Below are 17284 nucleotides of genomic sequence, written 5' to 3'. Positions count from 1 at the left end.
AACATTAGAAATGTCTTTATCATCATTTTGATCAATTTAAATCATCCTTGCTAAATAAAAGTATACATTTCTACAATTTCTCCTCACCAAAAAATTAAAATTAATTAATTAATTTTAAAAAAATCTGATATTTGGAACTTTCTATTTATCAAATAATCCCGAAAAGAAAAGTACTCAACTGTTTTAAATATTGATGATAATAATAATAAAAATAATAAAGCATATTAGAATGATTTCTGAAGGATCACGTGACACTTAAGACGAATAATGATGCTGAAAATTCTGCTTTGATCACAGGAATAAATTACTTAATAATTAATTAATTAATTAATAATAAAAAATATTTCACAAAATCACTGCTTTTGCTGTATTTTGGATCACATAAATGCTGGCTTGGTGAGCAGAAAGACTTATTAAAAAAAAACATTAACAAACTTTTAACTGGTAGTGTATATATGTTAATTTGTTTCTTATCTAATAACATTCACATATAGGTTTGGAAAAACATTAGTAGTATAAACAAATTTTTGTTTCTGAATGAAGTAACCCTTTATGTCACCTTTTTGTTATTACAATATAATACACCTAATAGATTTTTTTAAACCAATGTATTTTTCAAAAAGTAACTCAACGATCAATTTTTGTCATCAAAACAAATTTATACATATACGTTAATTTGTTTCTTATCTAATAGCATTCACATATGTCATAAGTAAAAGTAAATGAATAAATATCATGAAATGTTTGAAAAAAAAAAAAAAAAACTAGTGTAAGCACTAGATGGCGCACCTATGCAACAAATAAGTTTCTTGCCTCACCGTTCCTCTTTCAGCGCATGCGCAGCGCCGTTCTTTGTTGTCACGGTCCAAATTTATCCCGGAATAAGGGCAGCACGCATGTGCCGTGAACCCGGATGCATCAGGACTTGTTTGAATAAAGAACAAAAGCATCGGGCTGAAAATGCATGATCGAGATTGTTATTAGAAAGTAAAGGAATCTGGTTCCGGTCCGGGTAAAGTACCAGCGCTCGTTGTAAATGATTGATTACAGTAACTCACACGTTGGACTTTTAATATTTGAATGCATTTGCTTTTAGTCATATAAACGCGGTGCCATACCAATGCGTGAACATACTTGCAGCAGTCTATAAATATAACACTGTGGCTTTATCTGTAGTGCTGCAATGCATCTGATTCACGTCTACGGTAAAAAGTATGAACGCGGCAGCAACTGGTCCGAACCAGAGGTGCTGGAGCTGCTGCAGATCTGGTCGGACGTGCCGGTCCAAACCGAGCTAGTGACCTGCCTCAGAAACCAGCATGTGTTCAACCGAATCGCCAGCACCCTGCGGCAGAAGGGCATCAATCGCACCGGGGATCAATGCAGGGAGAAAATCAAAAAGTTGAAGCTGGAGTACAAGCAGAAGACTTTGAGATCGGCGAGGTATTACGAGCTGATGGAAAGGGCGCAGAGCAACCGATCCGCGGCAACCTCCGGTTCCACTTTGCCTTTATGGGGCGGCACGGTGACGACTCCGGTACCCGGACTGCAGGGGTCAGAGGCGCCGGGTCACCCGCCCAGAGCAGGTGAAATGCTGGAGATCAAGACGGAGGTGATGAGCTCTGATGACGAAGCGGCCGGCCCGCCTGAGATGCTCTATGAGTTCGGACCTGTTGATGAGGATGATGAAGCCGGCGCTGCTGAACATAAACATACGGGGCCAAACACAGAGGAGAACACTGAGATGGACGGAGAGCAGGGAAACACACATGTCATCTGTTCCCCATCAGGTAAACAGTCTGTTGTTGGATGGATGAATGGATAAACAGTTATGGATATGTAAAATACTGATTCATAAGTAATTACAGTGCAACTGAATTAACCTGAAAACATCATCTGCATAATATACACACATATTCTACTATACAGGCACTTGTTGCAGATATTTTCACTGGTCACACCACAACTGTATTAAAATAACATTTTTTTTTATATGTGCCAAAAGGATATTCAAAGGATTTTCATTTTTTTGTCATTTAAAGGGATAGTTGACCCAAAAATTAATTTATTCACCCTCATGTCTCACCCTTACAAACCTGTAAGACCTTGTTCATCTTCGGAACACAAATTAAGATATTTTTAATGAAATTCAAGAGCTTTCTGACCCTGCGTAGACAGCAACACAACTGACATGTTCAAGGCCCAGAAAGGTAGTAAGGACATCGATAAAATAGTCCATGTGACATCAGGGGTTCAACCGTAATTTTATTAGGCTACAAGAATGCTTTTTGTGCACAAAGAAAACTAAAATAATGACTTTATTCTACAATTTCTTCTCTTCCGTGTCAGTATTCGATGCATGTTCATGATAGTAATGCAAAAAAAATGTTGCAATGTCAACGAAGATTAATAAATATTGTATACAGTTGAATACTTTTTGTGCACAAAGAAAAAAACAAAAATACAAACTAATAAAAATAATTTCTGCTCTTCCGTCTCAGTCTTCAACGCACGTTCATGACAGTGTCACAATGCATAAAAGTATTCTCATAGCTTTATAACATTACGGTTGAATCACTGATGTCACATGGACTATTTTAATGATGTCCTTGCTACCTTTTTGGGCCTTGAATGTGGTAATTGTGTTGCTTTCTATGCAGGGTCAGAAATGTCTCGGATTTCATCAGAAATATCTTAATTTGTGTTCTGAAGATGGGCGAAGGGCTTACGGGTTTGGAGCAACATGATGGTGATGAAGTTTATGACAGAATTTTGATTTTTGGGTAAGTTATTGCTGTAAGTTTTCTTTACATGAACAGAAACATTCTAGTGTTTTTAATTTGCAATAACATCTGGAAATTATACAGTTATTAGTGACAGATGTAATTTCATAAACACACTTTTTTTTTTAGATTACGCCATGCAGTGTAATATTATACATTACAAACTGGTTAGAAATATTTAACTCATTCTAACTAATGGTTATCACAGGTTATTTTTGCAGTTTTGACCATTAATAATTTGACACATCATCACCTGTGTTAGCCAGTTAGAAAATGTTACTTTGGTCATGTATTTGAAGCCATACAATTTCTCCAAGGATGCATTTATTTTATCAAAACTACCTTCAAATCAGCAATATTATTACAGTTTATAATAACTTTTCCATATTATTGTAAATTTAAAAGTGTATTTTTTTCCTGTGATGGAAAACTTAATTTTCAGCATCATTACTCCAGTCTTCAGTGTCACATGAAATCATTCTAATATGCTGATTTGTTGCTGCTAAAAGCATTTATTTGAAATGCAAGACTTCTGAAAAAAAAAAAAATAAAACAAATAAATAAATAAAAAATACTTTTAAGACTATGCATTCTTGCTCAATAGAAGTATCAGTTTCCTTAAAAAACAAAATATTGTCTTATTGTCCACAAACCTTTTAACTGTAGTGTATATTTTATACATTTATGCATTTGGCTGGCATGTTTATAATTATATATTTTTTTGTGCATTTCATTAGTATGTGCATGAAATAATGACCTTTCTCTACCAGTTGACCTTCAGGAACTCTTTATGATCGTTTCATTGCAACAGTGTGCAAAAAATAGCATTGCATAGATGTATAAATCAAGATTAAAGAAATAGTTCAGCAAAAAATTAAAATGCCGTCTTAAATAATTACTCGCCCTCACATCGTTCCAAACCCGTAAGACCTTCGTTCATCTTAGGAACACAAATTAAGATATTTTTGATGAAATCAAAGAGCTTTCTGACCCTGCATTAACAGCAACACAACTACCACATTCAAGGCCAGAAAGGTAGTAAGGACATCATTAAAATAGTCCATGTGACATCAGTGGTTCAACCTTAATTTTATAAAGCTACGAGAATATTTTTGTGCACCAAGAAAACAAAAATAACGACTTTATTCAACAATTTCTATTTTAATGATGTACTTAGTACCTTTCGGGGCCTTGAACATGTCAGTTGTTTTGCTGTTTATGTCAGAAAGCGCTCAGATTTTATCAAAAATCTTAATTTGTGTTCCAAATATGAATGAAGGTCTTACAGGTTTGGAATGACATGAAGGTGAATAATTAATAACAGAATTTTCATTTTTGGGTGAACTGTCTCTTTAAGTTGAACTATGAGCCTGACATACCAGTTTCAGCTGATATTATCCATATTTATTTAGATGGTCTGGGCATTACTGCACTATTTATGCCAAGCCCATTGTTGTGTCTCTGTTGTTGGCAGTGATTTGCCATCCAGTGGCTTATGTTCAGCATCGCAGATGTTCGTTACAGCACTGGCATGTTATCACACCAGCTGTCGCTTTAATACATTTTTGAGATAATTGTTTAGTTAATTTTTAATTACTTTTTATTTGGTCTTTTTTTTCTCTGATTGACTGCTTTAATGTTTCATTTTTGATGATATCACACCACAGATTGCAGCGACCAGAACATGACTGGCTCCTCCGGCGCGGGTGTATCCCCGGCAACGGCTCCCATGGCGATGAGAGACGGAGGTAGCCATGGCGACCAAGAAGGGGGTTCCGGATCATTCCATCAGAGGAAGCGTCGCCGAGTGGGACGTGGGGGCGATGGGGTGTTATCGAACGCTCTGGCTGGATATCTAAGCTGGCAACAGACAGCAGAAGAGCGTTTCCTGGCTCTGGAGGAGGCCCGGATGCGGCAGGAGGCACGGGCCGAGGAGCGGCGGGAGCAGCAGGAGGAGAGGCGAGCGAAGCAAGAGAGAGACCATGAGTTTCGTCTAATGTCCATGTTAACCAGAGTCCTGAGTACATCACGTGGGACGGAAGACCAGAGCGCGTCCACCAGCAGGGAAACGATCCCGGTGCCCAGCACGTCACAAAACTTGTTTCCCTCTTTGTTACCTAACAGTGCCAAAGCTGTACCCAGCATGCCTTGGGTTGATCAGACGGCCCAGTACAGCCCGTATCTGTCTCGGCGTGGCAACAGCATGCGGCTGCACCAGGGAATCCTGCAGGAAGGCTACAATCAGTATCACACCAACAAGCACGATGAGAATTCAAACCATCATGTTAGTCTTCCTGCAGATAGTACTGCTTTATTATTGTTTATTAAAATTCTAAATTGTAAAGATTTTTAATGTCTTTTAAAGAAGTCTCTTTTGCTCACCAAGACTGCATATTTTGATCCAAAGTACAGCAAAAACAGTAAAATTTTTAAATATTTTTACTATTTAAAATAACTCTTTTTCCATTTGAATACATTTTAAAATGTAGTTTATACCTGTGATCAAAGTTACATTTTCAGCGAGGATGCTTTAACTTGATCAAAAGTGATGATGAATGCTGTTCTTCTGAACTTTTTATTCATCAAAAAATTGAAAAAAGCTGTTTTTTGAGCAGCAAATCAGAATATTAGAACGATTTCTGAAGGATCATGTGACTGGAGTAATGATGCTAAAAATTCATCGTTGAAATCACAGGAATAAATTACATTCTGAAATATATTTAAACAAAAAATAGTTATTTTAAATAGTAAAAATATTTCAAAACTGTCCTGTTTTTGCTGTACTTTGGATCAAATAAATGCAGGCTTGGTGAGCAGAAGAGACGTCCTTAAAAATTCTAAAAATCATTTGCAATTATTTGTTCATTTCTGCATGAAACATAGTGTACTTTTATCAGGATACAGAAAAATAAGTGATAAATTATACCTGTATATACATTCACTATAATAAGTAATAATTTAATCCATCAAGGACACTTTAAATTGATTGGCACCGAAGACATTTCAATTGTTCTAAAAAAATGCATTTTAAATATGTGCTGCTCTTTTTGGGTATTCTATTCATCAAAGAATATTAAATCAAAAAATACATTAGAGTTTTCACCAAAAATATTAACTAACAACTGTTTTCAACAACACAAATGTTTCTTGAGCCCCAAATCAGCATATTAGAATGATTTCTGAAGGATCATGTGACACTGAAGACTGAAGTAATGATGCTAAAAATTTAGCTTTGCATCACAGGAATAAATTACATTTTAAAATATATTCAAATAAAAAACTGTATTTCTGAGCAAATAAATATAGCCTCTGTGAGCATGATAGACTTCTTTCAAAAACATAGAAAAAAAAGTACAAAGGTATCCCACATGTTTCATGGAGAAATGAACAAATGACTGACTAGACCCCCCCCAGTTAAAATTAATTTGTGAGAATATTTAATTTTCAAGTAAAGTGTAACTTCCCTGTGCCTGGCCTTTTTGTACAATTTTAATAATCTCTTTTCTTTAATTAGTTCATTTTAAATCATCTCGCAGTGTGACAAATTCATGTTCCTTATTAAATCATTTTAATTAGTCATTTCTAAAACAATATTCCAGTTTAAATCAAGATTAATGCGATCTCTAAAAAGAGACAATTTGTCGAATTATATTACCTATCTACAGTTGCTTGCTTAGTTCATTCTCTGTACTCATTTCTGTGATCTTTAACAGACATCTTGCAGATGTACGTGTGCTATCTGGGTAGACTTCCCTGATAGCACACATATATCACGGAGACGTCTATTTGACGTCTGCATTTACATCTGGAAGACGTATTTTTTAGAGTGTTTGCTCATCTGCAATACATTCATTGGACATTTCCTATCCTGTCAAATAGACATCTATTAGATGTATTTAAGATATTTATGATTTAGAATGTTTGTAAAACTGACATCTTACAGACGTCTGTCAGATGTTTGTACACAGCAGATGCTTTCCAGATCAAGTGATCTTTAACAGACATCTCTCAGACGTACATGTGCTATCTGGGTAGACCTCCCTGATAGCACACATACATCACAGAGACGTCTATTTGACGTCTGCATTTAAATCTGGAAGACTTTTTTTTTTTTTTTTTTTTTTTTTTAGAGTGTTTGCTCATCTACAATACATCTATAGGATGTTTCCAATCAGATGTCAAATAGACGTTTATTAGATGTCTTTAAATGTTTATGATTTAGAATGTATGTAAAACTGACATCTTACAGATGTCTGTCAGATGTTTGTACACTGCAGATGCTTTCCAGATCAAGTGATCTTTAGCAGACATCTCTCAGACGTAGGTGTGCTATCTGGGTACACCTCACTGATAGCACACATACATCACGGAAACGTCTATTTGATATATGTATTTACATCTGGAAGACTTTTTTTTTTTTTTTTTTTTTTTTTAGTGTTTGCTCGTCTGCAATGTCTATAGGATGTTTCCTATCAGATGTCAAATAGATGTCTATTAGATGTCTTTAAGATGTTTATGATTTAGAATGTATGTAAAACTGACATCTTACAGATGTCTGTCAGATGTTTGTACACCGCAGATGCTTTCCAGATCAAGTAATCTTTAACAGACATCTTGTAGATGTACATGTGCTATCTGGGCTTGCATAAACCAAGCCTTGGTTTTTAAAGGCACTTCTGTGGTTAGTTCAGAGGCCACAAATCTCTTGGGACTTCGTATACAAATCTGTGTAGCTTTCTCATGTTAATACACTTTCAGTGTTTATCAGGCTTCTGCTGTGTAGTAATTTGCTGTGGTTTTTAATGTTATTTATTCCAGGGCATTATAAACTTAGGAACCAGTGAAAACAAGCTGTGCTTCGACCTCCTGCAGAACAGGGTGAGAGATGCAATTTACTTGTTTAGCATTCATTACAGAAGATCCTTTTTCATTAAGCGATGATTTTCGCCTGGCCGGCAATAAAATGGGAAAAAAATCCCATTAAAATTACACAAAGTGCTGTGTATATATCACTCTATCATTGGAGTCTTGGGGAATGTGCTCTTTTGGCCAGTGAGCAACCACCCAAAAAACCCTAGCGACTGAATAAAAACAAGCTAAATGCCATTCAGAACACCTTAGCAACCGCATACCAATGTCTTAGCAACCATCTGCAACACCCTATCATGTTTTGCACAGGCAAAACATGTTATTACAACAAGAATGACTTTTACATGCACAGAAATATAGAGAATGTCATTGATTCTGGTTATTATTCTTGGTTTCTCCAACAGCTGATGCGACCCGATATGCTTCACATTGAACCTTCTTTCTTACAGTACCCCAATTGGAAAGGCCACAGTTTGTAAGCCACCATTTTCCATTTAAATTCTGTTTTTCTGAAAAATCTATAATTAACTTGATTCTCGTTTGTGTAAAATCCCATGCTCAGCTTTCGCTTCGCAGTATTGATATTTATGTCTTTTTCTTTTCCCCAAAGCCTTCGAGAGGAAGTTGCTAAGTTCCTGTCAGACTATTGCCGCTCTCCCAAACCTCTAAAACCTGAGAATGTGAATGTTCTTCTGCTTTAAATTATTGTATGGCGTTATTTCTGTTGAAAGGGAAATCCAGACCACATGCTAATTTTCTCCGGTTCTTTCACAGGTTGTTGTCATGAACGGTTGTGGGTCTCTGTTCTCGGCTTTGGCAGCTACGCTCTGTGACCCAGAAGGTATTAAACCATCTGGTCATCACAAATTGTGACTAGCCTCATGTCTAGTTGTGTTGTGGTTGTAAGATTTTTTCCATATTCTCACCAAGGCTGCATTTATTTGATAATAATGTGAAATAATATTACAATTTAAAACAACTGTTTTCCATTTTTCATATTTTTAAGATGTAATTTATTCCTGTGATGTAAAGCTGAATTTTCAGTATCATTACTCCAGTCTACAGTGTCACATGATCCATCAGAAATCATTCTAACATGCTGATTTTCTGCTGAAGAAACATTTATTTATTACCAATGTTGAAAACAGTTGTTCTTTTTTAAAAAAATGCATTTATTTGATTAAAAATGCAGAAAAAACAGTAATATTATTGCAATTTGCAATAGTGGTTTTCTATTTTAATATAGTTTAAAATAGAATTTATTCCTGTGATGCAAAGCTAAATTTTCAACATCATTCATCCAGTCTTCAGTGTCACATGATCCTTCAGAAATCATTCTAATATGCTGATTTATTATCAGCATTGGAAAGAGTTGTGCTGCTTAATATTTTTTGGGGAATCTGCAATATTTTTTTCAGGATTCTCTGATGAATAAAACATTAAAAAGAACAGCATTTATTTAAAATAGAAATCTTTCTTTATTTCTTTAAAAGAATTTAATACTTTTATTCAGCAAGGATGTGTTAAATTTATACAAAGTTATAGTAAAGACTAACACTGTTAGAAAAGATTTCTATTTTGAATAAATGCTGTTCCTTTTTTAACATTTTATTTATTAAAGAATAAAAAAAAAATTACATGTTACAAAAAAATATTAAGCAGCTCAACTGTATCCAAAATTGACAATAAATCACCATATTAAAATTACTGGATTACTGGCTGATGAAAATTCAGAAATAAATTATATTTTTAAATATATTAAAAGAGAAAATTGTTTTTTAAATTGCAAAAATATTTCAGTATATATTACTTTTTTTCTGTGTTTTTAATCAAATAAATGGAAGGATAACAGACTTATTTTTAAAAAAAATTTACAATCTTTTTTTTCTCCCTGATGGTGCTTTGTCAGGATTGTTTGATAAATAAAAAGTTCAGAATTTATTTGAAATTGAAATGTTCTGTGCCATCTTGTTGAATAAAAGTATTAATTTCTTCGAAAAATAAAAATTATTACTGACCCCAAACATATAAATGGTAGCAAATATTGGGCAGGCTTATAAATTAAGCATAGACCAACAGCAGTGACAGCTTGCCAAATATCATGTTAATTCCCCTCAGTTTCAAAATTTACCAAAAGCCTTGAATATGGATAATAAACCATTTCTACAGTAATTACAGCCTTTTAATGAACTGAGAAAATGGGTAATTTTTTTAAACTATACAATCAAACTGTTTTTTACAGTGGTGCAAAATTAAACCGTAAGTGTCTGAAATGTTACTCAATATTGTTTGTGTTTACAGATGCCATTCTCATCCCGTCGCCCTTCTATGGTGCAATAACAGAGGACGTGGGCTTGTACAGCAGTGTCAAACTACATCACGTGCCACTTTATAGTGAGGTGGTTAGCGAAAGTCCACTCGTAATATTTCATAATGTAACACTGACATGTTAAAGTGGTTTTCTGCTGTTTTATTTTTGTTTATGTGTATATTTCTATTTGTTTTTCATGTGTTGGTACAGCCCACAGGAAGTGATGTCAGACCGTTCCAGCTAACTTTTGAGAAACTGGAAAACTCCCTTAAAGAAGCCAAGAAAGAGGTTATTTTGTAAATTAAACATACAGTGTATATGTACGCTTGAAACTCACAATGTATAAATCTTTTAAAATTGTACTTTCTTTATATAGGGATTGAACATCAAAGCCCTTATCCTGTTAAACCCCCACAATCCACTGGGAGAAGTATACTCGTCTGAAGAGATGATCAGCTTTCTGCAGTTTGCCAAAATGTGAGTTCAAACTGTTTCTCACAATCACTGATCCAAAGCCATTCTTTCATTCAGATTCAGATCTTTGATATCTGATATATAGCAGTGGCATTTTGTCAATACAGAAATATTAACGGATAGTTATTACAAAATTGAAAATGACAAGGGTTACAATTAAAGTATCAAATTTCACAGTTTGCCACACTGTTTGTTCTTCTTTGAAGTTTTAGAACAGTGTGAGGATGAGTAAATAATGAAAACTTTTTGGTTTGCCTAACTTATGGGTCTGTGATCGCAGTTTGTTTTCCAAATGTTTTCACATGCTTCATTAAGTTGCACGTTATTGGTGAGAAATTACGTTTGTGTTCACGAATGTCATTTGAATTTTAATTTCGGCCTTCAGCGGCACTAATTTATTCATTCTTTTTCTCTCATTCGCTCCAGGCACGAGCTTCATGTGATCGTGGATGAGATTTACATGCTGTCTGTGTTCAACGAGACGGACACATTTCGCAGTGTTCTCAGCTTGGATGGGTGAGAGACGTGTATATAATCTCTTTCCTATTTCTGTGCTTTTTATTCTAATTTACATAGTTTTCTGCTTAATGAACTAATATGCCCTGAGCTGCATTTGAAACATACTTCATTAGGTGTTGGGGAAAACTGAATCTTGTGTTTAATGAATTCTTGTCAGACTCCTTAAATTATTTGGCACAATTTTTAGTGTTATTTTCCTTGTTTCAAATGTTTCCACAGGTTGCCAGATCCACAGAGGACCCACGTTATGTGGGGCTTCAGTAAGGTATATCACATTTTAAAGGAGAAGTTCACTTTCAGAACAACAGTTTACAGATAATTTACTCACCACCTTGTCATCCAAGATGTTTATGTCTTTCTTTCTTCAGTCGTAAAGAATTTGTGATTTTTGAGGAAAACTTTTCAGGAATTTTCTCCATATAATGGCATGATAAGGTGCCCCGATTTTGAACTTCCAAAATGCAGTTTAAATGCGGCTTCAAACAATCCCAGCCGAGGAAGAGGGGTCTTATCTAGCAAAACGATCATTTGTCTTACTCTACCTGAACTCTGTGTATTCTAGCTCAAGACAGTTAGGGTATGTTGAAAAAAACTGACCGTATTTTTAAAAATGATATCAAAATCATCCTACATCCCTGCAGAAGCACCGACCCAGTTTTTGCAAAGTGAACATGCAAAGAAGATCAAACACCCTTAACAAAAAAGTTAAAACAGTGATATCGGACAATTTTGAAATTGAGGGATAAAATACGGTGTGAGTTTTTCGACATAACCTAACTGTCTTGAGCTAGAATACACAGAGTTCAGGTAGAGTAAGACCAGACGAGCGTTTGACATTTAAAAGTATATAAATTGTATTATATTTATGAAAATAACCGATTGTTCTTCCTCGGCTGGGATCACTTACAACCACATTTGGGACCATTTGAAGCCATATTTAAACTGCATTTTGGAAGTTCAAAATCGGGGCACCATAGCAGTCCATTATATGAAAAAATCCTGAAATGTTTTCCTCAAAAAACAAAATTTCTTTATGACTGAAGAAAGAAGGACATGAAAATCCTGGATGACACGGGTGTGAGTACAATATTTGTAAATTGTTGCTCTGGAAGTGGACTTCTCCTTTAACTGTCTTTAATGCATTTTCTCATATTCTTGGCATTGGTTTATTGCATTCAAATCTTGTTGTTTACACGTATAGGACTTTGCTATGTCAGGCATGCGAGTTGGCATGGTCTACTCGGCGAATAGAGAATTGGTTCAGGCCCTGGATCAGCTTGGCTTCCTCCACGGAGTCCCAGGACCCACACAGTACCAGATGGCCCAGCTTATCAGAGACAGAGGTATGCATTCTCTTTCTGGCTTTGTCAACATTTTGGCTGTTTTTTATGCCATGGCTGATTAACAATTCCCATACATTTCACCCTGCAAGATTAGTCTTGGTGTGTCCAAAATCATACTGTCAAAAGGATGGTTTAATGTTCCGGTTTTTCTTGCCTTTGTTGACTTTTTCAACTAAAAATGAACATTTTATGCTTTTTGCCATTCGTTTAAACAATAACAGCATTTTGGCGCCAGTTTTGAAACGGTCATCCAAGATGCCCATGTCTTTCTTTCTTCAGTCAAACAGATTTTTGAGGAAAACATTCCAAGATTTTTCTCCATATAGTGGACTTCAGTGGGGATCCACTGAATGGTTGAAGGTCCAAATTGCAGTTTCAGTGCAGCTTCAAAGGGCTCCACACGATCCCAGCTAAGGAATAAAGGTCTTATCTAGTGAAACGATCAGTCATCTTCCAAAAAAACAAAAAATTTATACACTTTTTAACCTAATTTTTTAACCACAAATTTATATACTTTTTAACTAAATGTGCCCCTCAGAAAGTCCCTGCTCGCAAGGTTCTATTTTTTTTTAAAGGTTCGGAACTTTCGGGGGGTGGGACTTAGGCGCTGAACATGCTTATCGGTTGATTTCATGCAGTATTGTATTAAATTTTCAATCACCATTTATTCACATAATTTTCAAAATATTACTTTTAAGAGTATTTCAGGTGAGAACATAGTAGTTTAAAACTCAAATTTGCAGTTTATTTATAAAGACAGCACCTATTTAAAAAAAAAAAAAGACTAATCTTGTTGCTAAATAAGATACTTATTCCTCAGCTGGGATTGTGTAGAGCCCTTTGAAGCTGCATTGAAACTGCAATTTGGACCTTTAACCCACTCATCCCCATTAAAGTACACTATATGGAGAAAAATCCTGGAATGTTTTCCTCAAAAACCTTAATTTATTTTCGACTGAAGAAAGAAAGACAGGAACATCTTGGATGACATGGGCATGAGTGAATTTTCAGGAAATTCATTGACAAGAAGGATTCGTTCACAACAGCACATGGCTGAGGGAGATTTCTTGTTTTTTCCAGACTGGCTGAATAATGAGTTCCTCCCGGAGAACAGACGTAGGCTACGAGAAGCTCACAGCTTCATGACAGAAGAGCTGAAGAAACTAGACATACCTTTCTTGCACAGGGGCGCGGGTTTCTTCATCTGGGCGGACTTGAGCAAGGTGAGCACCTTCAGATCAGATTTCTGCATCCAAACCTTTAAATCTGTCAAGTTCAGCCTGTTTCTGATGTTTTGGTGTTTGAATAGTATCTGAAAGAGAAGACATTTGCTGAGGAGCTGTCTCTGTGGAGGTGTTTCCTCAAGCACAAGGTCCTGCTGAGCTGCGGTCAGGCCTTCAGCTGCGTGTCTCCAGGCTGGTTCAGAATCATCTTCACTGATCAGCTGCATAAATTACAACTAGGTCTGTCAATCCCTCTCATTTCCATTTCAGTTCCTGTCTCCTATACAGTCTGTATAAGATGTGATTGGCATTTATACCTTTAACATCCTTGTTTTCCAGGTGTGCAGAGGATTAGAAACGCATTAGAAGAACTTAAGGGCTCTTCAGTGCTTGAGACGCAGGGGACGACGAGCGACGAACAGGATGAGAGCCGTAGGACAGCGAGGAGGGAAGACACTAAGACGACAGATGAGTGCAAAGACCAAACACTCAAGACTTCAAGTGTTCAAACCAAAATTGACACTGTCCACATTAAGACAGAACCCGTCTCATTGGCTGATGAGAACTTTACTGTTATTAACGGCCAATCCGACATCCGCTCAGAGAGTCTGGACTCTCTGATTGGTACTCTGCGACAGCAGATCCACACATCTGATTGGCTGGAGAAGCACAAGCCCGAGTTAGCAGCTGGACAGGACCCAACACAATTGGATGTTTTCACAGACCTACTAGATAAAGCCAGGAAATAGATGAACAGTTGGTGGAAACAAGTTAGTGCAACAAAACTGTCAATACGAATGCTTTTTTAATGAATGATACTTTCACCTTATGTACAGTTTAGAGGCAAATCTGTAGTTGCAGAAACAACACAGCAGCGATCCCTGTAATTAGACATTGAAACAATTATGGAGAGTCACTACAGCATTATATGAAAATGTTGTTATTGTCGGATGTTTTTGTACTTTAATTATTACTCTGGCTGTCGCAGTAATTGGAGACTGCCCCTCAAAAAATTCATAAGCATCCAATCTATTGTCTTCGAAATTATTCAAAAAGGGTCTTGAATTTTGTATAATAGAAATATATTGTAACTTTCAGTACCTAAACCTTGGTTTTCATTGCTGTTTGCTGCAAAAAATTCTATTTTTGTCCTATTTTATTCTCAAAATACATTTTTAAATTAGACTTTTCAGTGAAAATGTTTAAAATAAAAAAAACCTTGAAACAAGATTAATTTACTTCAGAAACTGTACTTTATAATGTATGTTTTTCAAGAAGTTCACTTCCAGAACAGAAATTTACAGATAATTTACTCACCCCCTTGTCATCCAAGATGTTTGTGTCTGTCTTTCTTTAGGCAATAAGAAATGATGTTTCTTGAGGAAAACATTTCAGGAATTATTTCCATATATTGGACTTCAATGGTGCCCCCAAGTTTGAACTTACGAAATGCAGTTTAAATGCAGCTTCAAATGGCTCTAAACGATCCCAACCAAAGAAAAAGAGTCTTCTCTAGCAAAAGGATTGGTCATTTTTGAAACAAATTGACAATTTATATACTCTTTAACCTCAAACGCTCGTCTTGTCTAGGTCTGCGTGAACTGTTTTTTTTTTCCAGGTCAATACAGTTAGGGTATGTCGAAAAACTCCCATCTAATTTTCTTCCCCAGCTTCAAAATCGCCTTACATCGCTGCGGAAGTACCGACCCAATGTTTACAAAGTGAACATGCAAAGAAGATCAAATGCACTGTACAAAAAAAAGGTAAAACAGCGATGTAGGACAATTTTGACGTTGAAGAAGAAAACGAGACGGGAGTTTTTCGACCTACACTGTAAAAAAACAATTTGTTGAGTCAACTTAAAATAATTTGTAACTTGGCTGCCTTAAAATTTTAAGTTCAGTCAACTCAAAAAAAGTTTATTCAAATTGAAATATTAAATTATACTAAGTGACAACTTAGATATTTAAGTTGGATCAACTTAAAATTTTAAGGCAGCTAGGATACTTACCCATCTGTTAAGTTTAGCAAACACAAATATCTAAGTTGTTACTTAGTGCAACTTAACATTTCAAGTTGACTAAACTTATTTTGGTTGACTGAACTTAAATTTTAAGGCAGCAGGGTAACAAATCATTTTAAGCTGACTCAACAAATTGTGTTTTTTATTTTTTACAGTGTACCCTAACTGTATAGACCCGGATTACACAGACTACTCATGCGTGTCACAGAGAATAGATGAGCGTTTGAGGTTAAAAAGTGTATAAATTGTCCATTTGTTTCGATCGTTTCACTAGATAAGACCCTTCTTCCTTGGCTGAGATCGTTTGGTGCCCTTTGAAGCTGCATTTTGGAAGTTCAAACTTGAGGGGCACCACTGAAGTTCACTATATGGAGAGAAATCCTGAAATGTTTTCCTCAAGAAACATAATTTCTTATCGACTAAGGAAAGAAGGACGAACATCTTGGATGACAAGGGGGTGAGTAAATTATCTGTACATTTTTGTTCTGGAAGTAAACTTCTTTTTTAATATGAGTGCATTTTATTTGATAGTATAGCAAGACAATGCTATTCAAGATACTTCACATCTTATAAAGTGTTTGTATCTTCAGTAAATTGATCTAGTTTTAAGGCTTTTTAGATATTTTACCAAAAAGACTAATTAAAAACTCATTAAGAAGCATTTTTGGCAGTGTTCCTAACTTTGTGTAGCACCTACAACTCTACACGTCCACCCAAAGGGTCAGATTATTAGAAACAATAGAAAGATGTTCATTTTTAGGAAGATCCCTGATCATTTCAATCTGATCATAACAGTTTAAGTGGCAGAAATCCGTTTTGGCTTTGCAAAGAGAATTTTATTGAAAAACAAATTTATTGACAGCCAGTCTGCAAATGCAAAGTTCTGGTGCTCATTTTTATATAATCGTCTTAAATGCAAAGCACCAGATAGACATTTTAATGTTTTGGAGAGAGTGCAAACTTTTTTCTTTTGTTTTCTGTAAATTACTGTTTTATTGCACAAAAAAATATTGCTAACTGTATAAAGTAAACCTCAGGGGGAGAATAATGTATGATATGACCCTTCTAAATTGATTTTAAATCATTTTAAAATTCTGCTGGGGGGAAATAAAACATTTTATTGACTTGGCTATCAGTTTCGAGATGAAATGTGATGTTTCTTTACTTTTTGACACTTTGCAACATGAATTTGTTCCATAAATGCCTTTTTTGATACCATGGTTGCTTGTAAGTTTTCATCTTCCAAGGAAAATGCCTTGTTTCAGATCTCCATTGGTGTTAAATGTTGTAAGGGCTCCTGACTGAATGAATGAATCAATCGTCAATTAAAAAGTTTTATGTTAAATTATATTTTCATTGTGTTACGTTACTACTTTTCAGTGACCTGAGACCAGATGCCGCAGTCTCGCTTGTATTGGTGAGAGTAAAGCAAAACTGATCTGAGGTCTGTGGCAGAAAGCGAGCAATAGGAAATAACCATGTTTAGGGGTTTCCTGTGAGCCCACCTTGCTGGAGAAAAGAGAGTGGTTCTTTCCTGTGCCGTTTAGCTGCTGCCATGACGACACAGCAACCCTTGAAATGTATTGCTACGATTACTGTGTTTCAGCCTCTAATGTCGCTTACTACTATGACAATAACGGTACCAAAAAAATAAAATTATTTTGCGCATATACTTATATAATATACAGTTGAGGTCAAAAGTTTACATCCCCCTTTCAGAATCTGTTTAACCAAAAAAA

The 17284-nt window shown here is 35.6% G+C and overlaps 1 protein-coding gene across 1 annotated transcript; it reads left to right on the top strand.

The window, feature by feature from the left end:
- Nucleotides 1-876: 876 nt before the first annotated feature.
- On the top strand, nucleotides 877-16895 carry accs (1-aminocyclopropane-1-carboxylate synthase homolog (Arabidopsis)(non-functional)). The gene is made up of 15 exons (XM_051099988.1): nucleotides 877-1790; nucleotides 4451-5067; nucleotides 7602-7661; nucleotides 8057-8127; nucleotides 8263-8332; nucleotides 8427-8493; nucleotides 9954-10051; nucleotides 10174-10251; nucleotides 10340-10440; nucleotides 10864-10953; nucleotides 11176-11221; nucleotides 12158-12299; nucleotides 13380-13522; nucleotides 13609-13762; nucleotides 13862-16895. The coding sequence occupies exons 1-15, from the start codon at nucleotides 1184-1186 to the stop codon at nucleotides 14269-14271; spliced, it is 2754 nt and encodes a 917-aa protein (XP_050955945.1). The 5' UTR covers nucleotides 877-1183; the 3' UTR covers nucleotides 14272-16895.
- Nucleotides 16896-17284: the final 389 nt, after the last annotated feature.

The sequence above is a fragment of the Labeo rohita genome, chromosome 25 (assembly GCF_022985175.1).
Source record: "Labeo rohita strain BAU-BD-2019 chromosome 25, IGBB_LRoh.1.0, whole genome shotgun sequence".
Lineage (NCBI taxonomy): Eukaryota > Metazoa > Chordata > Actinopteri > Cypriniformes > Cyprinidae > Labeo > Labeo rohita.
This window is presented reverse-complemented; position numbering and strand designations above follow the sequence as displayed.